This window comes from Aptenodytes forsteri, unplaced genomic scaffold (assembly GCF_000699145.1).
Source record: "Aptenodytes forsteri isolate BGI_AS27 unplaced genomic scaffold, ASM69914v1 Scaffold147, whole genome shotgun sequence".
In the NCBI taxonomy this organism is placed as follows: domain Eukaryota; kingdom Metazoa; phylum Chordata; class Aves; order Sphenisciformes; family Spheniscidae; genus Aptenodytes; species Aptenodytes forsteri.
Genome location: NW_008795320.1, coordinates 572,099 through 598,393, shown reverse-complemented (window position 1 = coordinate 598,393; position 26,295 = coordinate 572,099). Strand labels below are relative to the sequence as shown.

At 48.6% G+C, this 26,295-nt stretch overlaps 2 protein-coding genes across 3 annotated transcripts in view; one reads left to right on the top strand and one right to left on the bottom strand.

Moving 5' to 3' along the window:
- Positions 1-3,918, top strand: part of TMEM161A (transmembrane protein 161A) — a 13,856-nt gene extending 9,938 nt beyond the window's left edge. Inside the window, exons 4-13 of the mRNA XM_009279846.1 lie at positions 80-160; positions 451-548; positions 722-878; positions 1,197-1,348; positions 1,425-1,485; positions 1,621-1,764; positions 1,992-2,105; positions 2,316-2,490; positions 2,569-2,665; positions 2,968-3,918. Of these exons, the coding sequence (XP_009278121.1) occupies positions 80-160; positions 451-548; positions 722-878; positions 1,197-1,348; positions 1,425-1,485; positions 1,621-1,764; positions 1,992-2,105; positions 2,316-2,490; positions 2,569-2,665; positions 2,968-3,224 (1,336 nt within the window). The 3' untranslated portion in view covers positions 3,225-3,918. The remainder of the gene's footprint in view (positions 1-79; positions 161-450; positions 549-721; positions 879-1,196; positions 1,349-1,424; positions 1,486-1,620; positions 1,765-1,991; positions 2,106-2,315; positions 2,491-2,568; positions 2,666-2,967) is intronic.
- A 2,362-nt stretch (positions 3,919-6,280) lies between these two features.
- On the bottom strand, positions 6,281-17,876 carry SLC25A42 (solute carrier family 25 member 42). Of its 2 annotated transcripts, XM_009279752.1 has the most exons (7): positions 17,759-17,876; positions 16,517-16,628; positions 14,147-14,172; positions 13,129-13,295; positions 12,362-12,478; positions 11,721-11,872; positions 6,281-11,340 (listed from the first exon to the last, which is right to left on the bottom strand). In XM_009279752.1, the coding sequence occupies exons 1-7, from the start codon at positions 17,840-17,842 to the stop codon at positions 11,015-11,017; spliced, it is 984 nt and encodes a 327-aa protein (XP_009278027.1). In that variant the 5' UTR covers positions 17,843-17,876; the 3' UTR covers positions 6,281-11,014. The 2 variants fall into 2 exon arrangements, with proteins under 2 accessions (XP_009278027.1, XP_019327781.1); XM_019472236.1 differs by lacking the exon at positions 12,362-12,478.
- Positions 17,877-26,295: the final 8,419 nt, after the last annotated feature.

Here is a 26,295-nt window from a genome sequence, read left to right as displayed (position 1 = left end):
GCGCCCCGCCCACCCCTGCTAACCCCCGGGGGGCCTCGGGGACACCCGGCGCCACTGACACCCGACTGCTCCCTTCCAGCCTGTACCGCTACAAGCACCCCTCGGACGAGGAGCTCTGCGCCCTGGCAGGCAAGCAGCGCCCCAAGGCCAAGCGGGACAGGTCAGCTCAGCTCGTGCCCGTGGCTCCGGCGGGCAGGAGGGACTTAAAACGATAAATATTTTGTTTTGGTGCTAATGGAAGTCATCCCGGCGCGTTGGGGGACTCCCCTGGGGAGGTGCGGCACTGACAGCCTCGGCTGCAGACAGGCTCGGGGCCGGTGCTGGTGATGAGGAGCCCCAAGCCGGGGACGTGCCACCACACGAGGGGCTTTCGGCACCGTCCCACGGTGTCCCACACAAGGCATGAGCCAGCTCTTTGCCTGCCATCCCGAGCCCGGGTTTCCCTTGCAGGAGGATGAACGGCGTGATGGATGACAAGCCCCTCTCTGTGCCCCGGGATATCGACCTCCGCCTGGACACCAGCCCCATCACCGCCGTGGATGCTCTCGGTAACCCCCACAGCCTCAGCTCCAGCACCCTTCCCGTGCACCCACTGCTCCCTCTGCACGCAGGACCCAGGCGTCCTGGCACCGGGCATCGCCCTGGACCCGGGACCCTCAGCCATGCCCGGGACCCCACGCAGGTCCCCACAGAGCGGTGACGTGTCCCTCTGTCACACCAGTGCTGCGTTATTTCCTGGAGTACCAGTGGTTCGTGGATTTTGCCATCTACTCCACCGCCGTTTACATCTTCACTGAGGGCTACTACTGCCTGGTGGACCCCCAGAAGGAGACGAACATCGGGGTGCTCTGGTGCCTGCTGACGGTTGTCTTCTCCGTGTATCCTTCTGCTGGCTTTTGGGGGGTGATTGCTGCCACCCGCCAGGTCCAGGCCGCCGATGGGTGGGAGAGGGAACCCGCCGTCCTTGTTTCTTCCCCAGTAAAAGCCAGTTGAGGTGGAAAATTTAAATTTATGGATTTATAAACCGCTCACTGATGAACTGTAAAGGTGCCTAATGAGAGCCTTCCCCACGGAGAAGGTGGTGGTGGCCTAACGACGTGAATGGTTTATGATGTGCTAATGAGCAGGGGGTCCCGCTGGCATTGGGGGGGGTCCTGAAGCCCCCGGTTTCCTTGACGGCTGCCCCTTGCCCACAGCAAGGTCTTCTTCATGGTGATGCGCCATTACTTCCGCTCGGAGGAGGGGGGCGAACGCTCCGTCTGCCTCACCTTCGCCTTCTTCTTCCTCCTCCTCGCCATGGTGGCCCTGGTCGTCCAAGAGGAGTACCTGGAGTTCGGCCTCGAGCCCGGTGGGTGAGGGGTGACAGGGAGAGGTGGTCCCTGGGGGCTGTGAGCACCCCACTCATGGCGGGTCGCTCTCCACAGGGCTGGCCGGCGTCAGCAGCAACCTGGAGAGCATCCTGAAGCAGCGGGGCTGGGAGTGGACGTGAGTTGGTGGTAGGGCGGGGAGGGAAACAGGGTTTTGGGGAGGTTTTTTGGAAGCCTGGGGTGGGAACCCCTCCAGAGCTCACCGGGGATGGAGCCGACCTGTCGTCCTCCCCCACTGCTTCTCTCTCCGCAGGCTGCCCCTCGCCAAGCTGGCCTTCAAGCTGGGGCTGGTGGCCCTGTGCTCCTTCCTGGGCGCCTGCCTGACCTTCCCGGGGCTGCGCCTGGCCCAGACGCACCTTGATGCTCTCCGGATGGCGGCCGACAAGCCCCTGACCCAGTTGGGTGAAATCTGCGGGTGGGGAAGGAGGCGAGGGGGTCGGCGCTGGCGTCTCGGGGGGCCGGGAACCCCCCGACTCTGTGGCTGCAGGGCGGCGAGGAGGTTGGGTGGTGGGAGAGGGTGGAGAGGGTGTGGGCGAGGACCGGTCCCTGCCCATGGAGGGATGGAGGGAGGGAGCGGGTGGGGGGCACCAGGCTGCATGGGGGTCTCTGACGGCTCCGCCACAGGGTCCTGCTCCACCTGAGTTTCCTGGCGCCTGTCCTTGTGGTGGTGATGTGGATCAAGCCCATCTCGCGGGATTTCCTGCTCCACGCGCCCATGGGCAAGCAGACGGTGCAGATGTAAGTGGGGCACCGGCAGCGGGTCCGACTCTGTGTCCCGGCATCCTTGCTCCGAGGGGAAACTGAGGCACAGGTGCACCAGTCCACCTCCTCCAACACCAGTAGCCCCCCCCATCCTCCCCAGCACCTCTCCCATCAGACACCCCCTCTGGGGCACAGGGGGTTTCTGGACTCTGAGATCTCCCCGACAGCCCCCTCCTCTTGCCCCAGCATGTCGGACTCTGCCTACAACACCACGCGCCTCTGGACCATCGTCGGCCTCTGCCTGTTGCGCCTGGCCGTCACCCGCCACCACCTCCAGGCGTACCTGGGCCTGGCCGAGCGCTGGGTGGAGCAGATGAGGAAGGAAGCCGGGCGCATCGCTGTCCTGGAGATCCAGCGCAAGGTCCGGACACGGGAGCTGGGGTGGGAGCTGGGGTCCGTGCACGGCCACCGGCCTCCCGCTGATCCCCACTGCCCACAGATCACAAGGATTTACTGCTACGTCTCCGTGGTCAGCCTGCAGTACCTGGGACCCATCATCCTCACCCTCCACTGCACGCTGCTCCTCAAGACGCTGGGTAAGGAGGCATCGGGGGGACGCGGGGGCTCGGGGCTGCTCCTCAAGACGCTGGGTAAGGAGGCGTCGGGGGGACGCGGGGGACACGGGGGCTCGGGAGGGACAGGATGAGACCTGCAAGTCATCGTCAAGCCATCAGTGTCCAAGGCGTCCCCAGGCTCTCAAGACATGGTTTGCAGTTGGGCATGAACCTAATGCATGCAGCGAGCGTGCTGGGACTCAGCCACCAGCACGTCTGTAGCACGGGGATGGGGCTGCAGCGCAGGGATCGACCCCCGCGGACCTGTCCCCTCTGTCATGCAGGGCAGCACTCGTGGGGGCTGTACCCGGAGCCCCCTCCCCTCCCTCCGGCAGCGACCGCAGCACCGCCACGTCCCGGCAGCGAGGACAGGGAGGACGTGCGTGCCGCGGTGGAGCAGATCACAGGCGTCTTGGGCGGCATCTTCACGCCTCTCTTCTTCCGCGGATTCTTCGCCTTCCTCACCTGGTGGGTGGCCGCCTGCCAGGTCGTCACCAGCCTCTTCGGCCTCTACTTCCACCAGTACCTGGCAGCCTCCTGACTGCGGGGAGCTGGGACCTGCCTTGGGGTGCAGGTGGTGCCCAGCTGCTGGTCCCCTTGCTCCTGCCTCGGCTGGTTTCCCCCCTTTGCAGGTGCCCGTGGCACACGTGGACACACATGTGGGAACATTTCTGTCATCAGTTCTTGTCACGACGGGTTTTATGCATGCGGGCTGGCGTGGGCATCGCCTGCTCCTGCTGCCAATCACCACTGTGCCTGCTCTTGCCCCGCTGCCGCTCCGGGCTGCGTCCCTCTTCCCCTTCCCAGCCCCGCATGGTGATGGAGGAGCTGAAGCCCCGCAGTCGGGTTTGCTGCTGCCTGCTCTGACCCATTGAGGCTGCCCAAGGCTCTGCTGCTCTGTTTTTCTCGAGGGCAGCAGCTCCTGCCAGCCCTGGGCAATACGTGCCAGGCAGAGGACTTGGCAGGGATCACCCTTGTGTGGTGGAGACCCCACCACAGCCAGGCTGGAGCGACAGCGTGGCTTGCCAGCACGGACTTTGGAGTTTCCTCTGCCTAGTGTTTGCTTCCGCCGGCTGAGGTCGAGTGTGTTTTTGTAGGGTTGTTGCTCTGGCCAGCTGAGTCGGAGCTCCTTGGGGTCATCCCTCTGCTTCGTGTGAAATCCTCAGGCCCAGCAGCCGCCTCAGCTGTTGGCTGTTCTAGAAATAAATAAGTAACCCAGAGTCCGTCTGCCACGCTGAAAGCTGCTGCTTTGTTTGCACTTTGTGGCCCCAAAGCCCCTCGAGAAGGGCAGGGGGTCCCACAGTGCGAGGGCAGCTGCCTTTGGGCAGGCAGGCGAGCAGCAAAGCAAGGGGAAGAGGCTGAGCACTTAAACAAACCCTGCAGCCCGGCCCCATCGCACTCGAGGAGGAGACCTCACGTTCACCCCATCACAGCCCGAGTCGGTGCCTGTTCCTGGCCCTTCCTCCCCTCAGCACTGGGATCGCACCCGCGCTGATAAAGCACTGTACAGCCCAACGGTGGCTGCAGGGGGGGGGTGGGGGGGTCTGCAGCCCCTTGTCCATCTCAGCCAGGCTCTTCCCCACCGCATGGTGGGTGCTGGTCCAGCTGCATGAAAAAGGATTAGCAGGTCTGGGCTGCTCAGAGAAAGGGAGAGGAGCTCTGATCCTATTTGATAGCCTTGTAATGGTCTTAATTCCCTCTTGCTAAGGGCTGAGATGAGAAGGCAGCCCTTTGCCCGGTGTTAACAGGACTAATCCGGACAGCCCTCCTCCGCCTGGTTCCCGAATACCCAAGCTGCAGACACAGTAAAAGCCCTTTTGCAAAAAATTATGGGGAAATTCCCCTTTAGCAAACAGCTGGGGAAACCAGAGCCCAGAGCAGCACCATTAACCAGCACAGGGCCAGGAGGAATTTGGCTCCAGCAGCACTGTCACCAAGACGTGGGTGGAAAGGTGCAAGGAAGAAACGATTCCCCCAGGGCCAGGATGCAGGGGGACTTGTTCCAGCCTGCGCCGTCCCATTAAAAGCTAGTCCGACTGCCTTGATGGCTCATTTATCTAATTTTCCTTAAGCATGTGGAGGAAGCAGCCGGGGGCTGAGCTGGCAGGGAAGCCTTCGCAGCAGGAGGACGGTTGCTAGGGCCTGGGGTTGTACCGCATTCAGACATGCAGACAGTTCCTCCCCTGAGATCTGCCCAGACGTGACCCTCTCAGGCGGGGACAATGACTGATAGACTAGCCAAGAGCAGGAGACAGATCCACAGGCACTGAAATTGGGCCACATCAAATAAAATGAAAGAGCCCCCCCATCTTCCTCACCCCAGAATTATTTTTACTCTTTGTATCTTTGATTTAGAATGCGGTACGGGCTGGGCTCTGCTCTGCAAAGGGCCACGCTCAGGCTCTCAGCAGAGAGGGGAGCAGCTGGGACCAAGAGGTTTTGTAGCTGCAGAGGCTCCGCTGGCACCAGGATTCAGACTGGCACCAGGAGTCCCTGCTGTGACCCAGATGTGGCCTCGCATCGCCCCTGCTGCCCTAGTGCACACCTACCTTTGGCTCCTGCCGAGCCAAACTTGGCAAGAAACCACGGCCTGGGGAGAGGGCTTGGATCGCAGCAGCTTCTGGAGGTCTTCCTTCGTGCCCTGGCAGGGAAGAAAGCAGTGAGCCCTGCCTTCCCACCCCACTTCCCTCCAAAATGAGATCCCCTTGCCATCCTTGCTGCCTGCGTCCTGCGGAGCTGTTCCTGCTTGGAGCAGAGAGAAATTTCTAATCGCAGCTCTCTCCGTGGCTGGCAGCCCAAACCAACCTGGGTGGACGCTCCCCTGCACACAGGGAGCCAGAAAGCCAAAAGGCAGGGACGTTACCCTCAACCGGCAGAGTCCAGAGGCAGCCGGTCCGGGGGAGGTGGACAGGGACCGTTCTCCCGCTCTGCCACAGGCTTCCCGCAAGGTTTACTGCAAGTCTCAGCCTCTGGGGTCTCAGTTTCCCTTGGGGTATGACCAGGACGCGGGCTCTGCCCTGCCTTGCAGGGAGCAGCAGCGGGCTACGGGGAGGTTACCGCGAGAGGGCTGGATCTGTCCTCACTGCTGAGACTTCCCTGCCTTGCAAGGAGCGCGAGATGGCAAAGCATTGCAATGGCACATCCACGCCAGACCTGAAATGCAGCTGAAAGCCCCAAGAGCCGAGCAGGGCTGAGCAGCAGCCGGGGGACCCCCAACTTCGGGGAAGCCACCGGGCCATGCCTAAGCCGACAGTGCCACCTGCTGCCACTGCACGCCTGTCCCCGTCCCACACTGCGGCGCAGGGGACGGGGACAGCACAGGCCTCCTCTGGAGGAACCACAGGTTTCGAGCCAGCTCCAGAGGGGCTTTCCTTCCTTCAGGCTTCTCCCGACTTCCACGGGAGGGACTTTGGAGGGAGCTCCACGCACAGGAGACCTGTGTGGTTGGGGGCACAGTCAGCCCCACAAAAGGCACCCCCAGCCGCAGCCGCCCCCACCCAGACACCCCCACGTTTAGTCTCTCAATAAATCCACCCAGATGTGCCAGGCCCCTCTCTCTTATGAGCAACATACAATAGGAGACACCCTCAGAGAGCCTGCAAAGTCAATTATATTTTTTATTAAATATACATCCTCTCTTGGCACAAATCTTAAAATATATAAACATTATATAACAAAGTGTCTTCACTGCAATAAAATAGAACTCCAGATCCAAGAAAAGCAGTCAAAATTGACACACATACGTACACGCACACATTGATGGTGAGGACACGTCTTGACAAAAGGCATTTAACAATGTTTGTGCTAATATATGCATAGACCACACAGGCAGTGAACAGTGCTGGGAAACCCTGCATCACATGGCATTTAAGGGGGAGACGGGGGTAGCAGGAGGAATCAGCCCCTACAATAAGAAAAAGGCTGTTTTGTAGGAAGGCCACCTCCTCCTCTGGCCCAGTCCAGGTAGGGAGGGTCCGTAACATACGCCCTGGCTCCCTGCGGAGCCCAAGTACCCAGTCAGGCACTGGGGAAACGGCATGGGAATTATCCCACTGCACTTCCTCCTCCTCCTCCTCCTGCCCGCCCAGGAACCCCCCAGACTCGCTCGGGGTTGCCACAGTGCTTCTGCTCAAAGTTTCCTTTCATGCCTCATCTGCTCTTGTGTTAAAGACACCAGAGGGTGAAGATGATAGTGCTCGAGCCCTTCTAGGCGGAAGGCAATAAGAAGTTCACAGAAGTACCACTACTTTTCCACAGAAGGTATGAAACTGCTTTTGGAGAGCTTCCATGGAGTACCAATGCTACACCACACTACCCACCCCATGGCTTTCGGTGACTTAATGCCTCAGGAAGCCATGACTCCTCTCCTGATCCTTCCACCACAGTCCTGCCACCACAGCTCTTCGGCAGCTCTGTCTTCCCGGGGAACTGGCAAAGGTCTGCACGGGGCATGCAGGGCAAAGGGGTTTGCAAGAAGCCAGCTCCGATCCCACCTCTCACGTATTCAAGTTCCCTAACTGACCCTCCAAGGCTCCCAGAAGGACCAGCTCTCCCCGAGCTACCTACCCAGGCAGCAGCCACTTTCACAGAGCACAGCGGGCACCACGTGGAGGTACAGAAAGAGGGAACGATAAGAAGCAGCAGCATTTCACAGCTTGTGAAGGAAAGGTGCTAGGAGAAGGAAAGGCACTAGGCTGGATAAGCAGGTTCAAGAACCTTTCAAGAAAACCTTCTGCCCCATCATCTAGTGCCTTTAACTTCTTGGCCCCCCTCCCCCAAGCATCGCTGCCTGTGACTGGGAAGCCTAGCTGGGCTGTTTGGGCATCGCTATCAAAGCTGCAATTTCGTCATTTTGGATGCATTTCATTGGACCTGATTTTCTCGAAGTGCTAGTGCAGGACTAAAGGTGCAGAAGCAGGGAGGGAGGGAGAGTAGACAAGAAAAAAAAAAAGCACAAATTAATGTTTGGCGGTAACGCATTAAGGAACAATGAGAAACATGACTTGAAAATAAAAGCAAGGAATTTGAGAAGCTTAAAATGAAAAAAATGGGGAATTTGGGGTCGTAGAGAAGTTCTACAGAAAAGAAGGACTAGAGAATATTCCTGTTAGACTTGTCTCCTTTCTCAGAGCTAAAGGCAATGGACCTTCTTGGCCAGCACACAGGCACCCTCCCTTTCCAAATCAGCATGCCCAAAACTCCTCGGGCACTCATTCCAGGCAGCAGAGAGATCTGGAACACATCTCAATTCATGCAAACATTAAGAGAAGGGAAGAGAACACTCTGTTTCTCCTTTTCTACATTCAAATCAGAGAAGAAAAAAAAGTAAAAAGCTATTTAAAACAACCCAAAGCAATAACACACAGTGCTCTGAACACTTTTGCCCAAGAAACAAAAGCACCAAAACCATTACAGACTGAATTCAAAGATCTGTCTCTGAACAAACACTCAGCCTGCAAAACTTGGAAAAATGTGTTTGGCTAAAATTCCATTGAAATAAAATCAGGTGCAGCTGCTAATTAAGGAGCAACTTATCTGAGCCCAACGCTTCCAAGCCTGGCTGTGCTTCAGGTCTTGTTTCTCAGCTCAGAGCCCCCAGGCTCTAGATGAGCTGCCTGCACTGCGTTTCAGCTGCAAGGTGGGTGATGCCGGAGTCAGCCAGCCAGAACCTGACTCCTCCACAGGCTTCCCGTTCATTTAATACACTAGCTGCACTTCTGACGTGGCAGAAGGTACCCTGTGCAGATCTGCCCTCCCGCTCAGTCCCAAACAAGAGGCTAGTCATCCAGTGTAAATCCTTCCTCAGTCAGGACCCAGGAGGAATTAAGCCACCTCTCTTGCCGTAAGGGTTCAGTGATGCTCAACATCTCATGAGACAAGGTCTGCTGCGCTTGCCTCTGAGATGACCTACCGTACTGCGGAGCAAAGGAGCTCGCTCTAACTTGGATGCCACAGTTCAGCTTCCTCTCGCCTTCATACAGTAGCCACCGGCTGTGCAGAAAGGGCTGTGCTTTGAACTGGCAGCCTCCAAGCTGAGAGAGAACTTGGCATGGATTGTACACAGTCAGACACACATACACGCACGTACGCTCAGTCAACTGCTGACACAAGTAGTTGCTGGTCTGTACCTCACTTTTGTGGTAGGATGCAACTGCCGTCGTATTTCCTCACTGGGCCAGACAAGATAAAGACAAGAGCAGAAGTAATTGGCTTCTCCATTGGAGAAAAGAAATCAGAGCTCTTGCAAAGGACTAAACAACATTTCACCCAAACAAAGAGAACAGCCGATCATCTTCCATTAGCAATGGGAGCAAAAAACACACAGAATTCATGGCTATCATCTCTAAAGACTCTTAAAACAACAACACCTAACATTTCTTTAATTACAAGGTAAATCAGTGACTGCAGTCAAGTTTCACAATGGAAATCATCATTTGTGGGCTTGGAGGCAGAAATTACTGAGGTTAATACCCCGCCCATCCACAACCATTAAAGTATGATCAATCCCACGTGTTCTGGGAACAACATGCATGCTAATACTTCGGTATGCTGGCTCTCCACCATGTCCACAAAATGGAAGTGTAGGTGCTCAGTCCCTAGGGAAATATTTGGCATTAGAAGCAAGTTATGCTCCAAAGAACAAGTGCAAAGACAAAAGAAAGGAGAAAGCTATTTCTACCAATTGTGCAATTACCTCCATTCCCATTAATAAAGCCATGACACAAGGCTCAAACTACAACGGCTAAAATACATACACCAGAAAAAGACAGCTTTTAAATTATGCCTTATTTTTCTTTTATACATTACAGACTGTATCAGCTGGAAAGGGATTTTTAATCTTGGCTTATGTAATCCGATTCTCAGAGAAGTCTAAAGTTTGCTCTGACCTCTCTTGCACTCCAAATTTAATATAGGAATGGAACATAAAACAAAACCACCCCTAAATCTCCATTTCCCTGAAGATGGACTTGAAATAGAAACACTGAAAGGTACTGTACCATTCATTTTCAAATTGCAACTGGAAATGATTGGCACTATATATAATTTCTGAAGGGTCAATACCGGTTGTGGAGCCCGTTCTCCCAAGGACACAGTTGGTCCAGAAGAACTCTAGGAATAAAAGCAAGCGGGCTTAGATGTGGACTAACGAACGGAGGCGACACAACGTACACAGCAGGCACCAGAAGACAACAAGGTTGTTCAGAAGCAGGGCCAGCAGCTTGAGTCAACTACTAGGCTGTATTCACCAGACGTGAATGGCCTTTCAGGATAGCTAAGTCTGCATCACACGTGCGTCTGAGATGTTTGTTCTTGCGTCGTGCATAAAGCGGCAACAATAATACTGAAGGATAAAACTGCTTAAGTTTTAAGTACGTAGCACTTCCTTTTCTAGTGCATCAACACTACAGTCTGCCAAATCCCTCAGAAAACACTGCCTTTAAGACCATGACAACAACGGAGGGGTTTGGGTAGCCCGAAAGCACTACTGCAGTTCGACTCAATCCAGTTTGTGAATCCAGGCACAGCCCCAACTCAACAAACACTGACAACAAACATGAGAATTTGATTTACAAAACTGCTCAGAACTTTCCTCCCCTGCTGTCTACAGTCTTTGGTAATCTCAGAGGGACACTGCCAGCAAGGGATATTTTATGTAACAAAACCCAGAAATGAGAAGAACATTTGAAAAAGGGCAGCATTTCCAGCCGGAGCTCACATTCAACTTCCAGAACAAAAGAAGTGACCTGGACCTGTTAAATCCTGCTGTGTCCTGTTTTATGGAGACCGATGCTTACAGGTCAGAGGAATCTGGAATTCCCTACAAACTTACTGCAATATTGCACTTGGCAGACTGCCTCCAGCTAACACACGTTCAGTAACTAAAAACTGCCTACCAGGAGCAGCAGTCACTTCCCAGATTCAGGGGGTCATTCCAACAGCACCGAGTCCTCTCTCTCATCACCCACCACTTCATCTGCCCACAGAGACCAGGTGAGGAGCCAGCAGCAGCACATCTTTGTTTGAGAGGCTCCGCTCCTGGTATCGAAGAGTAAAACAGAAGGGTGAGGCAGCTACTTTAGAGGACTCGGTTCTGCAGAATTGTAAGAAGAATTTTGTTTAGGAAAGAGTTAGTTTCAGGTCGAGGTTTCCAAACAACCCATAGGCTCATTAAAAAGAAAAAAATCCAACAACAACAGAAAAAACAAACAAACAATCAAGAAAGGTAAGTTCTCAGCTGCAGGACAGCATGTACGAAGTGAGGGAATGCTAGCATTGCTCTTTCTACACGTGTTGTACTTTTCCCCAGCAAAGGCTGTGGGGATTAAGCTACTACCTTTCAACATTAGTGCTGTGCTGTAATTTACGGAGAAGGATCTGCGTCAGGTCAAAGGTTGTGAAGCTTATTCCCACTGCAATTGGACCTTTGACCCAGTTCATGCTGAGTCCTTTGTACAAGCCACGGATTAGTCCCTCTTCTCTTATAATCTCCTGCATGGTGAGAAGGATGGAACTGTACGTGTGTCCCATAACCCCCGCTGTCTGCATTCGTCGGCGAACCACATCCAGGGGGTAAGAAGCTGACTGGCCAATCAAGCCTGCACAGGCACCAAACAAAAGCCGCTCCGGAGGGGATGGCTGCAGTTTCCCACTGTGATCTAGGAAAAGAGAAAGTAGCAAAGTGTAGAAAGCTTCTTGTAATAAACACATGATTAAGGTCAAGCGGGCTGAGAGCCAGAGCTCCTGAGATTTTGTTCCCAACTTGGTTGTTAGCTGACTTGGTATGTAACCAAGTCCTTCTGCACCCAGGACTCGCACCTTCCTGTTCCTCTGCAAGACAGAGATACTGCTTTTCTGCAGCTTGCCTTCTTCATAGCCTGGAATTGGAGAGAGGGAAGCACAAGGCATCCTCCACAAGCACAGAACTTTGCAATTGGCTTCAAGGCTAGGAAAAGGACTTGTACCACTGAATTCAAACATCTCAAGTTGGCCAAAAGCCTACACCATTTCATTTGAAAGCAAACCAAGTTGCCTTTACCTGCATGTAGTTTCTTCAATGTCTCGTAGGTGAAGAAGCTAAGCCCAGCATATGGAATCACTCCAAGGATGGTTGGTGTAAATCCCCTATACAATGTCTTCAATCCTTCCTCTCGGGATATTCGGATGAAGACGTGAACAATATTGCTGTACCTAGCATGTGGACACAGGAAAACCAAATCTGTGCTGGTTAGTGACTGCACACACCAGTAATATTTCCAACAGGACTTTCTGAAGGATGAACAATTAATTAATTCGTCTCTGAGCTCAAACAGCTCAGAAGGGATTTCAGAAGGCTGTCTGCAAATGGAGAAGCCAGTCACCAGCTCTCCTATAGCCCTATCACAACATGCTATCCTGTCTGTTAGATCTCTTCCGGAGGCGTTGTGCCAGCTGGCCTCCTAAAGAACCAACACACAGGTTTTACTAGTGAGGTCTTTCAGTATCGATCTCCTTCCAGTCCCTGGACTAACCAGGGCTCTGGTCATTTAATCAGTGCTCAGACCCCAGCACTAAGAGGTTTATTACACCAAAGGCTCCGAGCAAGAAGTGACCCAGAAAATGGGAATAAAGTCATCTGACCTTAAAAGAAAGTTCTGCATTTGTTCGTGGTGCTTGTACTTGCTTTCATTAGGCACTTACATCTCCTTCGGCGTGACAGCCATTCGAGCACGGACCATATCCAAGGGGTAGGTTAACATGGCAGCCGTTGTGCCTGCCAGAGAGCCAGCAATGAATCGAGGAAAGGGTGTCAGCGCTCTAAAGTAAGGTGAGAGAAGAGACCAAACAGATCACCTGGAGATGGAAATACTATGTGGCTTTTGAGGATGGCTCTACTCTATCAGCTACTGAATCCCTTCCCTGCCTGTGTACTGAAGAGAGTTGGGTGGGTGGGGGTTGAAGCAGCTGTGGTTTGCCACAGCCATTCAAGACATAGGCTTAGAGAAGTATCTGTTGAGGACAGCAAGCCTGACTTGGCGTGTCTCAGACACTACATGCCCAAGAGCAAGAGGCTCAGGCCACACGCATGGCTCAGATAACAGCGCAAGGCTGGATCTTGTTGCTTCTCCTGCAAAGAAAAGCTCTTTGTTTTGCCTGCCCACTCTCAGCACAGGGAAGTGCTAACTCAATGTCTAGGCCACTTCTTGCTCATGCCTCTAGAAGACAGGGTCGTCTTCTCACAAAGATCTCCCCTGTGCAAGACTAGAAGCCCAGCCCTTTGCTTAGCCCCCTCACATCCCCTGTTCTGTGAAGCCATCAAGTGAGGGGCCAGCACAACTCTGTACCAACAGGGCTTTCAACTCAGCAGGCCTGCACAAAGCAGAGAAACGTGCTCCCTCCCTACAATCTATGGTCCCACAAACTGCTCCATCCTCCTCTGCAAGGATCAAAGCCACGCTGCATCTTACTTTCCCTGGAAGCCGTAGTAACTCCCCAGGAGCTGCTTGTACTCTTCGTGCGCACAGAACTGAATGGCAGCGTAAGGGATCACGCGGACCATGGTGGCTGAGTTCCCCCGCCAGAGACTCCAGAAGCCTTCATTGAGGTAGGTGCGATAAATCAGCCTGTAGGCTTCCTGCAGGCAACGGATCAAAGGTCAGACAGGGAGATTGTGATAAGAGGGAGTCCAAACAATAGAGGGCGAAAAGGTGACCCTATAGCTTAACCTCTCCAAATCCTCCTTCCCACCCCAACCACAGTAAGCTGATATCAGCTGTTTACGCTCGCAACCCTGACTCCAGAATAAGACAACTAAAACGTCTTCTCTAGGGAGACCGAATTAAATACATTAGAGAAAAAAAGAACCGGAGCCAGGAAGAAAAAGAGTTTTACATTCAAGACATCTTCATTTTCCCTCCGAGGGCAAGGCAGAGAGCTGGATTGCTGTTTGCACAAACCATTTCTCAAGCCACATTAATCTTCTTAGTGTAAGACAGAAACATTTGGATTACACATATTAGCACAGCACACGTGGAACATCTGTAATGCACATGCAACAAAACGTTCAGCAAGCCGTGATAGCGATCAGCTCCCAAATTCAAATTTCCTATATACTCTGAAACAACTCCAATGGTGGTTGGGGGAAAGAAAGCAACCACTAGAGGAGAAGGCCCAACAAAACAAAGCCCTGAGCGATGCCACAACATTTACTGTCATGTCACAGGTAGAACCTGGAGTATGAACGAGGACTGAGGGCCCTCTGTGCCAGGCACGGGACAAAAAACATGAACATGAAAGAGCACTGTCCTAAGGAGTATTATAAACAATACTGTTTCCAGTCTTTCCCTCTATGCTCTTTCACTGTGAGTGCTGCTAATAAAACCCAAGCAAGAAAGTTAAATAAATACAAACAAAAGATGCTGTTAGGGCTATTACTACCATTAATCAAACACTTCAGGTCAACAGGAGACAGACACATCACCTCACCTTGGCAGAAAATCTTTTTGAAGACACTGAAAAGAAAAAATGAGCATTAGGTCTTGCAATACATTTAGATGGATCAAATAAACTCTACAGGCATTTTATCTAAGGGATAAAAATAGAAGCAAAAGAATTAGTGCAAGAGAAAACAGAGATTCTTTATAATAAACAAAGACTGATAAGTGCTCCCAAACTCTCTTTAGCATAAGTTCATTTTTCCACCTACTGTTATGAAAACGCTCAGTTTCTGTCACACTTCTTACTTTAAAGCACTAAAAATAAACGAATAAATAAAAAAATTTTAAAAAAATCAAAACTGCACCGACCACTTATTTTAGTAAAGCATCTCCATGCACAGGTTCCAGCCTAATGCCAGAACTCAGCAAAGAACGGGTCTGTTTAGTGAGGCTCCACGCAAGAATGGTTTCATCCTAGCAAAACTCAAATGAACACTCAGTTTCTTTTCTTGCATCCATTCAAACTGACAGCATCTTTTTAACTATGTAATACACAAGGCATTTGGAAGCAAGATTTATTTGGCATACAGCAGCTCTGTTTTGTAACATTCCTACAGCAGGAAGAAAACCCAGGCTAAAACCCGAACAGCAACGCTAATGAAACATGGTTCCAATTAAGTGTCTACTGCAGTTTCTTTCAAACTCCTTTGAGACTTGTAACCTCTCAAGCGTATCAAACAATCACATGCAAATACATTTTCACCACGCTCCTCCTTTATGCAATTCAACACTTTTTTTTTTTAAGAAATAAAAACACCTCAATAAGCAATTGCAGCTGGCTCTGCAATGGAAAAGAGCTCTTCTCCCTCTCCCGCAGGAAAATTCTTCAGTCTCTAGTTCAAGGGACAACCTTCCTACACCCACATGACCCAACGACGCTTTCCCTCTTCAGGCAGGGAAGAAGCCTCAGGGTAAAAACCCCTCAGGAGAGCAAGAGACTAAGAAATACATTAGGTACCCAGAAATTGGTCTGAACAGGCAATTTTTAATCATATCCTCTGCAGCGAGTTTAATGGGCCAAACTAAACAGGTCTCGTTATAAATGTAGGCCTGTACAAATTAACGGTGATCTATACAGACAGCTGTTGACTCACCCCAGTTCTGCAGTTTCCATCTCACCTCTGATCCTGACATTTCCAACCTTAGATGAACTACAGTGTTTGTTCTGGTGAGAAAGCACAGCGCGTACTCGTTGCTGCACAAGCATCTGGTCACAGATGCAATCCCAGCCTGCAGCCAGCCCAGGCTTTAGCTCCCTACGGCTTGAACTCCCTGATCTATATCCCCGCTATTCCAGACCTCAGCCCCTGCTATGCTGAGAATGAAAATCATGTCAAATGAAAGTCAATTCAAAATTAAATCTCGTCCAGGGATTAGATTAAACCTACCCAATTCATTTCATCTGGGATGTCAACCAGATTTAAAATTCTTGGCCTCACCAAATGTCTACTGTATTAACTGTCTGCACCCTTCCCTTCGGGACAATTAGTGTAGCTGACAGTTCCTGCACTGAAACAGGGGAACTGAACAGAGCCTATGATGGGGCTGAATCCCAAATCCCGCTAAACGTGTGAGAATTTTCTATTCCAATTAGATTAATTTCATTTTCAGTTACACACTTTACAGGTTCCAAAAAGGGCTTTGTAATACAAAGCTAGGTATGCCAGCTTCAATGCCTCTTGCACTGCTTTTCACCATTAACTTCAAATCTAACCAAAGCAATTCGGCTGCGATACAATGCAACTCTTAGCAGAAAAGACTGCATACATCTGAGCAGGCACAGCCTGGCATCCAGCCTTTAAGCAAGAAATTCAAACAGCTCAATTACCTCCCTCCAGTGTCACCACGCATCCTTACATTGCTCCTTTCCCCTCCCCACCTTATTTCTCCAAACTGAACAGACACAGAAACCCGGAGCGTTACCAATCATCCCCTCAAATGCTGCCTTTACAGTGTCTATTTACTCTGCACTCCAAAACTCTCCCTTATGTCACAGAACACACGTGGCCAGCCAACGTTCACGAGCCACGGGCATCACCTCTGACCAGCAATACGTGCATCTGCGTTACACTGAAATAGCAAAACTCTTGCTGACTACCGTGAGACTTGGATCCAATAGTACGGGCCAGATGCACAGCTGATTGACACCTGCACTAATCCTACCAAGAATCAAACAATAGGTTTTTAGACTCGATTCACTGTGGTAATGTCGCTATTCTGTCTGCATCCTGCCAGGTCTCTGCAGACTGAAGGAGGACAAAGCACTGGAGAACAGGCTTGGCCAAGCAGATCAGAGAAGCTGGTTTGGATTCTGCTAACAATAAAGTACGAGCATTTCGCAAAAGCCAACGGGACTCACCTTGAAACATGATTTTTGTCCTATCCAGTGGAGCCACTGCAGTTTTAGCAACAGCACCAGCCAATGCACCAGACATCAGGGAGTTGAGTACTTTCTTTTTCTCCTGGTTACCCTGGAACAAAGCACTGTTCAGTCTGACACAGTCAGTCCTAAGCAAAAGTTGTAATATTTTACCTTTGCTGCAGCATTTACCCCCTTCTCAAGGACTTGGGTCAAAATTCTCTTCAGAATTTCAAGCACAGTAAATTCCTGGTCAGATCACGAAGAACAAAGATTAGACTTGTCTGCCAAGATGCAAAGTTCCAAGGTCTGTCACCTCTTGCATGTACTGTTCTCTCTCTGTTAAGATTTCTAAAAGCTAAGCCACTACCTCCTCATGATTTAGCCGTGTACAGAAGGTAAGTTTCTTTCTTGCCCTTCCAGTAACACACAAGCCCTATTTCCACATTGTTCCCAAGATCCTAAGAATAAAACAAGACAGGTTTCCTACTACGATAAATGGAATGGAAGTGTTTTTGTTACTGACATTCCTGCCACAGCTCGTATTTATAAAGCAGGTATCTTCTCATAACACAGGGGCAGAAAGCAAGTAAATGACTCGAAATGTAACACCGTGAAGGTCACGGACTGAAAGACAAGTCAAGACAAGGCTTAAGAATGTTAACTTTTGATATGCTTTGTGTTTTCATGAAGAAGAGTTAACATTTTTCTTTTTTCAGATTGCTTCACAGCTAAGAAGTTAATGCTTATTACCAAAATACATGGTTCAGTTCAATTTTCCATTCCAATCTTTGCCTGTCTGGGGCTAAACGCAAGGGCAGCCATGCAAAGGCAGCACTGTGTGAACTTCAGCCTGTTTTGGTCTAAATCAGACCAAGGTTCAGCATCTCTTCCAGTATTTCTAGCAGGAGTCTAGTAACAGCAGCAAGAGCGGGGAAACCAAGACTTGTGGCTCTCTTCCCAGCTCTGCCACTAAAGACATAACAAGACATAAACTTGAACACGGAACACAGCCCTGCCTGTCTGTCAGCTGTGAGCGATGCCCAGCCTCTTCCCAGAGGGCTGGAGCTGCTTGGCTGTCCTCAGAGAAAGCAAAGGTTACATGTTACGTGGCTTGCACGTACACTGCAACTCTTTCAGGGCTCCACAGCTCAAATCCTATTGAGCTACTTACTTTCTAGAGTAGCCACACAGCTCTTCTCTCAAACCCGTTGCACACACCCAACAATCTCCTGCTCTTACCTCTGATGGGAGATGGGTTGATGTAACTGGCTCCACATCCTGCTGTTTGAAATCCACTTGACCTTCTTTCACACCATTACCCATACCAGTTGCACTTACAAGTGGGCAGAAGAGCTACGGCTCCTAAATTGAAAACAAGAACAACGGAAGAGTTAGTGTCAAAAGTAGGAAATATGCAGGTAATAAAAATAATTGTACAGGAGGGAAGAGCGACCTACTCCCAGGGCCATTTTCAGTAGGAAAACCCCCATCCCAAGCTCCCAGCTGAGGAGCATTTCCAGGATCCTAGTGCCATTTCCTTCCTTTAAGGTGCAAGTGTAGGGGGGGTGTGTGTGTGTACTTTGGTGCTACGTAAAAACTCTGTCAACCATATTCACTCTGTTCAGCCCACAAGGAACTCAGCTGCAAGTTTCATCATCAAAATATCCATGGTGTCTAGAGAGAAGAATCAGATCCTGCTCTGTCCTCCTCCATCACTTACAGTGAGGATTTTGGTTGCTGCTCAGTCCGACTGCTGAGCATCCAGATATTGGAGAAGGCGTATAGAAATTTAAAACCCAGCCCTGGAAAATGGAAAAAATAGTCACAGCAGTAAGTCCCAAAAGCCTGCTGTAAGCAATTGGAGGTTATTTTAGGAAACAGATAGATCCAATGCCTCACACGTGCCATAAAGGCTATTTTGATGACGCTAGCAATTTGACTGAAAGCAGCACATCAGTGATTTCAGAACTCCCTTTTCTTCACAGTTGCAACGCACATGTGCTTGTAGCTAGTGAATCAGTGCAGTTTGCACGGATGTTTCTTGCTGTGATACATGCTCTCACTTGTCTCATGAAAGGCAAGGTCAGTTTAACCTTAGCTGCAGAGTATCAATGCAGAGATAATGCTTTAAATAGAAGCTATCACTTTAGCATCTAACTTTCTAATATTTCTGCTTTTTATGATGCAATTTTTTCACCCTTAAATATGCAGAAATGAAAGAGCTAAAGTTTGAAAAACTTGAGTTAGCACAGAAAGGTGGCCTCTCCGAGTTCTGAATCTATTCACAAATGGGGCGTACAACTACAAAGATCAGTTTTCTAAGCAACAAGCCTGCTCAAACAGCCACATTGCCATTTTGTTAGCTTCCTTTCGAGGAACGTGGTATTAGGAAATCTGAATTCCCCAACTGCTCCCCAGTTCTGCCACAGCCTTCTCACATGTCCTCCAGCAAGCTACTTCACCTCTGCCCTGCTCCGATGCCTAGGAAACCTCAGGCACAACAGCTTGCTTACTTGCAAAGGCCGTCTTAAGGCTATTTTTTTTTTCCTTTTTAACAATCTCTAGGTATTATATGCTTGTCAGCACCTTTCATACTTGCTGACCTATTTTTTTTTTTCCCCCCACATCGCTCTCATAAATTAGTGCCAGACTTCACTTTCAAAACCCCTTGGTTGCGGCAGAGATATTAACGCAAAGCCAGAGACAGATCAGCCTTGTCTGTATTCGTGCATGACCAATTTGTGATGATGAAGCTATGCATGACCCGTGCACCCAGTCCAAGGGAGGACAAACACACCTGGGTATCTTTAATGCCAGACATCACTTGCTAGAGCTTTGGGAAGACACGTATCAATGTGTTTACAACTCCTGAGGGTGTTTTCGGAAAGAGGAGATCGCAGGATGTTGCTCAGGGAGTAATAACTCAAAATTTTAACGAAAGATAACATCTGATAGTCCAAACCATGACCTAAACGGCATCAACGTTTGCACTTGGAAAGTTCTATCATGGAAGCTTGGTCACATCAGACCACATGAACAAAAACTCCCGTAAGGATCAAGACCAAAGATGATTCGTAACACTATGGAGCAGAGCATTTCATTAAATTATTTTGAAGAACAGACTGTTGATTATTTCTAATTACTCTCTGTAGTTACTTCCTTTCCTTCTCATCTCACGTACCTGGGAAATGTATTGTAAAACAATGCCTTTCAGCAAAAGCATGAAAGAAATCACAGGTAGAGATATTATCCCTAGCTATCTCAAATAAAGAAATGTAGGTCACAATATCAGATTCATCTCTACCAAAAATAAGCCCACAAAAGTAGAAGTCATACTGAAGAGCTTAGAAATGCAATACGCAACTTTATTTTAAAACACGATTTTGAAAGATGATTGAGAAAGAGATGACTAAAAGGAAATTTTAAATACCAAACTGACGTTATTAAGCCTGGACTTATTTTAGAACATGCACATGCATAAAGATGATATCCATTTACTCAACAATATTCTCTTTGATCCTATTCAGAGATGTTATTTTTTTATTTTTAGTGCCCAATGCCCCAATCTTACAAACACCTGTCTATATGCTCAATTTTACATATTAAAACTGCCCACATGCTCTACATAAATATAGGCCCCAAATTTGCAGAGGCTTAAATGTAAAAATAGCATTTATTACTTTTATTCACATTTGCTCTCTGCAAAGCAATGCAGCTTTATTTTATTTTGGAGTTGGGCTGGACTCTGATGTCAGTGAGTTACTAACTGAATCCCGGCTGTTGTGACCAATAATGCACACAGGAGCCACAGGAAACAAAGCTTTGCTTTAAAGTTTCAGTGTGAATCTGTAGTGCCTGGCCATTAGAAGCCAGACATTATTTTGCATATATAGCAATCTGACTCGCTCATTAAGTAATCCACTGAAACCCAGCGTGGAGCAGCTGGATATTTTTTAAATCCTTGTATTTTGTATAGCCCCGTACAGAGTCATTACTTATGTTTACAAAGTCACAGGAAACAAGCAAAAAATAGCTGCGGATTAGATTTATTTTTTTATAACACACTTCTGTGTTAGTTATATTGTAGTTACACGGGTCCTTGTCACACATCTGGATCCAGACTCCTCAGTACTACATGCTGTAGAGCAAACCACTTCCCTAAGGGAATATATAATCAGAAAGCAAAATTGCTGGCTAAGGCGAGTTCAAAAGATAAAGAGGTTTAATGAGTAACGTACACTGTGCTTTTACAACAAAATTCATGATAGTTTATTGAAAGTACAAAGCACTTACTCTGGCATCCAGTTTCAACTGCATCAGAACACACTGCCTGTAATTTAGCCATGCTAATTCACAGTCACAGATTAAAGCTTATTTACCAAGTTGCGAAACAGGGAAGCTCAGGCCCTTGGTTTCTGGCAGTGGCATCTTAGACAAACTGATGAACTCGGCTGCAATGGTCTGCTTTGTGATGATCCTCTGAGCCCTGGGACTCTTTCCAGGTATCCTGCCCGTGTTCTAGCAATTGCAGAAACATCTGTGCGCTAAAATAAGTTTCATTCCCTGCATACCAGGAGATACACAGAATATGCTCTGCACATTAAGAACTAGAGCATTGTTAGTCTTTCCGTTCCATTCTCCCAGCTCTCTCTAGCGGCACTTAATGAATACCTGAGCAAGTTCAATCAAGCTGTCAAATTGACTCTCTGACAAGTTAGACATTCTGCATTTCTTGGTGGTGATTTTGATTAAAAGGACAGGCGAGACAGAATCAAGTTATTCAGATGATAAAAGCAACCTACTAGGAAGAACGTCTAACAGGCAGGTGCCAGTTCATTGCCCAAAAGGGGGTGGGGGTTCAGAGAAAAAAAAACAGCTCTAGCTGTCCAAACCACTTGTGAATCCAGTCACGATGCTGTATTTCAGCTATTTCATTTGAACGTATTTTAAATTACACAGTCTTAAGATAATTAGTTCCTCAGCAGAAGAGCCAATGAGTTTCAGAGACCAGCATCACAGCTAAGAAATAAGCACAAATTCTCCAGTTAGGGCATGCACAGTTAAAATCACATTGCTAAAGTAAAGGCTTGCAGATTATTATACAGTTCCATATTTCAAAATTAAACCTTATTTAAAAGTTTGACTTCACATCATTACGGCACGACCTGCCTGAAATTCCTCCTTTGTGTATTTTGCCAGCTACGCACACGCTTCCCTGTGGCAGATCAACACCACCAACTTCTAGCAGCAGCAGGAAGGAGGGAAGACGACCTGGGTTTTGCACAAAACTCGCAGCTGATGGAGGCAGAAATCACACTGCCCATCCTCTCCAAGCTTCACCAACATCCTAACCACTCCCATTCTGCCAACACCCGGGCAGACCCAAAACTACCTGTTAATAGAAAAAGACCTTAACTACAAAAGCAGACCTAGTCATTACAGTTTTCACATTACTACACAGTCAGAAAACAGGAGAAGCCCGGGCATCCAGCCCAGAGACTGGCTTGCAATGTGTCATTACCGAAAAACAAGTTCGTCTGATGTACTCCAGTGGAATTTAGACCTGTCACAAAACACTAGGATTTCTGAAAGAATGTCACCTATCCAGCAAGAACAGCAGATACACTGCAAAGCAAACAGTCAGCACCATCAGCTATCTGAATCCAATGGCAGCTATTTGCTAAGAAACGTTTGCTTTTTCCTCGGACAACCCCAGTAGTAATTATAAAAGTAGCTTAGAGCCCTGGACACGGGAGTGTCCCGACAGACAGGTAATGGCAAAACCACATAGTTTCAGCAGGCAAGAGCTGCTGACTTGATGCCCACAAAATGCACTGTATTCATAAGACAGGCAGAAGAAACTCAGTCCTGCTATCCGCTTCTCTCTAATCGTTAGCAAAACCAAGGATGGATAACCGCTTCTGAGGAAACAAAACAAGGTGCGTACAGGAACTTAGAACACTTTTTTATTCAGTAGCTGGGAGTCGTGTACAGCACCTACCACACTTACGGCTCGCAGACATTACGGCTACACAAACTTGGATGAAGTCACATTCTGGGGCAGAATTTCAATTTCATTCAGGTAAAGTCACTTGTATAACTCCATTCAGATATGCCAGCTTCCCTTATTACTCAACAGCTATCCAGTTCCTAATCCTCCTTTTTTTTTTTAATTATGTCATGAACATCACTAATGAAAGCGTATAATTAAATTAGGAAAAAAGAAAACCAAGTGAATTCCTGCAGAAATTTTCATACATTTTCCCAGGCAGGCTGAAGTTAAACAGTACCCAGGGAAGTTGCTCAATTAGGTTTCCTTCAATTGTTATTGCTAAACTGAGCAACTGAGCCTGACAGAGAAAGAGATGTGGTAAAAGCTGAGATTACTGCAGCCTTAAATTCACCCTTGGAGCAAAAGCATCACAGAAAAATCACAGAAAAAAGGGCTGAAACGCTCAGAACAGGGGGATGAACTATAACTAGACGGCCCCTTGAGGTCCATCTTTGCCTTCCAGTTTGATTAAGCCATTAAAAATCAAAAACAGATATGCCCTGCAGACTCAACTCTCTTCAGCCACATTCATCTTCCAGTTGCATACAAATCTGATCCCAAAACATTAGCTATGAATAGTCCATTGACACTTCTTCCTTTAAAGGTCTATACAGAAACTGTTAGCATGATTTTAAAGAATCATTGACTAAAAGACTCACTAAATTACAATATCTAGAAGAGTTTCATTTTTTTACATGCTTTCTTAGCTCCAAAGTACAAAATAAATGCTCCTCCTGCCTCCCTCAGCCAGACAGAACTCAAGTCTGCCAATAAAACCGAGGATAAAGACACAACTTCTTTGCATGGTTTTAGATTATCTGACTTGAATTAAGCCAGTTGCCGAACACTGAGAAATGGTTAAATCTAAACCTCTGCTAGCAAAGCCAGCTGTATTATTCAGAGGAGTCCAGGAGACGCATTTTGAACTAAGCTGGGAAGGAAGGCATGAGCCACAGATCTGAGAAAATCTTGGCAAGAAAGAACAGTGCTTCATTCTTCAGTTGCTAAAAGGCTGTTGCTGGGAACACCTCAACTATGCTTTCCACAGCCAAAAAACTGAAGACGAGTTCTTATCTGCAAGACAGATAACAGCTTTATCTGAGGGAGAATGGAGCGCTTAAACAAGGGGACTGAATCACAGGGGCTCTCTGCTGAACCCGCTCCATTTGTCAGACAGCGATCACCTTCCTTCAGGAACAGAAGGCAGAAAAAACAAACAAACAAACAGTCGCACACACAAAACCCGAAGCATCCTCCCAGCTTGAATACTCCTCTCAAAAATTATTTCTCAAAGGTAATGTCACAAAGAAATGACAATAAAATATTATAGATGACCTCTCGGTCAGCAGGCCTCCTGCGAATACCGGCTTTCCCATCAGTGGAGCCTAGGTATATACACCCGAATGTCACCACTGGCACACACAAGGTCCCAAAGTGACAGATCCCAGCACAGATGAAATTTCTGAATACAAACTGAGATTATCTGGAATACAAGCAACCCCCAAGTCAATACATGAGCAATCTTTGCCAGGAACTATTTCAACACAATAATGGATAATTACAATCTCTGCTCTAAAAGCCCAGGAGTTCAAATTGCCTATGAAAAAAAAAGAAAATAAAGAACTAAAGTCTTCTACCATTAAGCAGAACAACCCACAAGTGTGCCAAACAGGTGTCATTTCCTAACGGCAATGCTTTCCACATTGACTGTACGGAGTCATGCTAGACCGCGAGTTACCCACCCCACCGTCTGTTGCACTCACTCTAAATCGTACAGAAATTAAATCATCAGCTCTGCTTAGCCAACGCATTGCAGATTTCAATTAAGTTTGATTACCTTATGGTAACTTGGGCCTAGCAGCACTAACACGTGACACAGACACACCTTCATCATTAACTGCACAACAGCAAGGAACAGCGGATTTAAAGCACAACTAGAGAGCAAAGAACTCCTCCAACACTCATTTATTTTGTGACCTGGAGGAAGCTGTCTGCATTTCAGTTCACCTTTCCATACAACACAAAAAGTAATCTCCCTTTGTAAGACAGCCACCAGGAATACTTACGTATCACCTGGAAAACAGAGAACAGCACTGCAGTGTGAAATGCTGGTATCAGTTTCACATAAGGAAGGTACAAACCTGAACGCATCTTCCTACAATTAGCAGCAAAGTTACTAGAAGAAAATTATTCCTGGTTCCTGAGCTTTTTTTCTAACAGCAAACCTGTCTGACCTGTACCAAGCCCATCTGCTTCACCAAGTAACCACACATTCAAGGCTGCTCACCTTATGTTTTATGTAACCTCATGAAGCAAAGTTTAACACCAGATATGCCTGAAACATGCACTCGCAGTGGGGATTGCCTAAGTCAGCGTACTAGCTAGAGTCACAGGTCAAGCAAAAAGAAATTATTGCAGCTCCTGACTCATACTGCTGTGCTATCAAGAGCTAAAATTCCCCCGCCTGAAGCAATCATTGCGGCCAGAGAGTTCCTGCTGAAATCCAACACCAAGGACAGTCCCTGTCCCCCTCCCCTCCGCAGCAGCTCTCCTCAAGACCAACATTCAGAGGTCCTAAACAATGATTTTGACTTGCTGGGGGAAAGAAAAATAAGCATTGAACATCCACAGCTCTGGAAGGATGTAAAGATGCTCAGAGTTACCTAGAACCCAGCCCTGGTGTTTTAGACATCCAATCACAGGATTATTTTTAAATACATTCACCCACAGGTTGTTGGTATGATTATACCAACCCTCTGGTACCCCTTATTACACAGTCTCTCTTCCCTCAGCTGTTTTCCAACACCCACAGACATCTCTTCTGTTCCTGTACACACAGACACCCTTCTCCCAAACTAGAGTCATTTAAAAAACCAGAACGTTTTCAAAACAGTCTAAATTCATCAAACCACAGAAAAACATCGGAGGAGCACGCAACCTCCAGAAAAAGCTTTGCAGTTAACGGGACCATGAAGCATAAGAACTCAACACAAAAAAGTCAAGTGACAGCAGACTCCAAACCCACTCTACGCAGTTTGCTAAATTAACAGCCAACAGGAAAAACACAGTCCACAAACGCAAACACATCTTCAACTCCTCCAAACTTCAGGGCAGTGCAGGTTTAAGGTCAACAAAGCAACTGCAGCACCAAGCGCTACGCCTGCGGTACAGCCAGTTACACATTTGCACGCAGCAGAGAAGGTGGAACAGCATTTATTAACCCTGCACAATCATTTCCAGCATTTTCCATGTGTCTTTTTATGTTACAATTTAAACCCAATCCGAGACGCTTCTCCCGTTTCCACGTTTGAAGGCAAAGCAAGAAAGTGACCCCTGCTCTGCAACTTTTTACTTACGCTGAAGTAGGAGAGAAGCAGACGACAGCGAGAGACCTGCATTTAATGTCTTCCACGCCCTCTGCTATCTACCCCTCAGCAGAGAAACACAAGCTTGCCTTATTCTCAGGTCCACATCAACTTAAAAAGCTAAACAAAAAAAATCACACCTCGCATCTAAGCGCACGTCTGGAGACACACGCTCACCTGAGCCCTGCTGTGATCAAAAGACTTTGAAGGGAAGAGGAGCCTGACGCCCTTGACACAGACACCCGCCTCGCACCCGAGAAGCGGGACTGACTGGCTGGCAAGGCAGGCGGGCAGCAGGCAGGTGAGGGGCGGGAGGGGGGCCCAGAAGGGGGCCAGACCAGACGGGGGGCGGGGCGGCA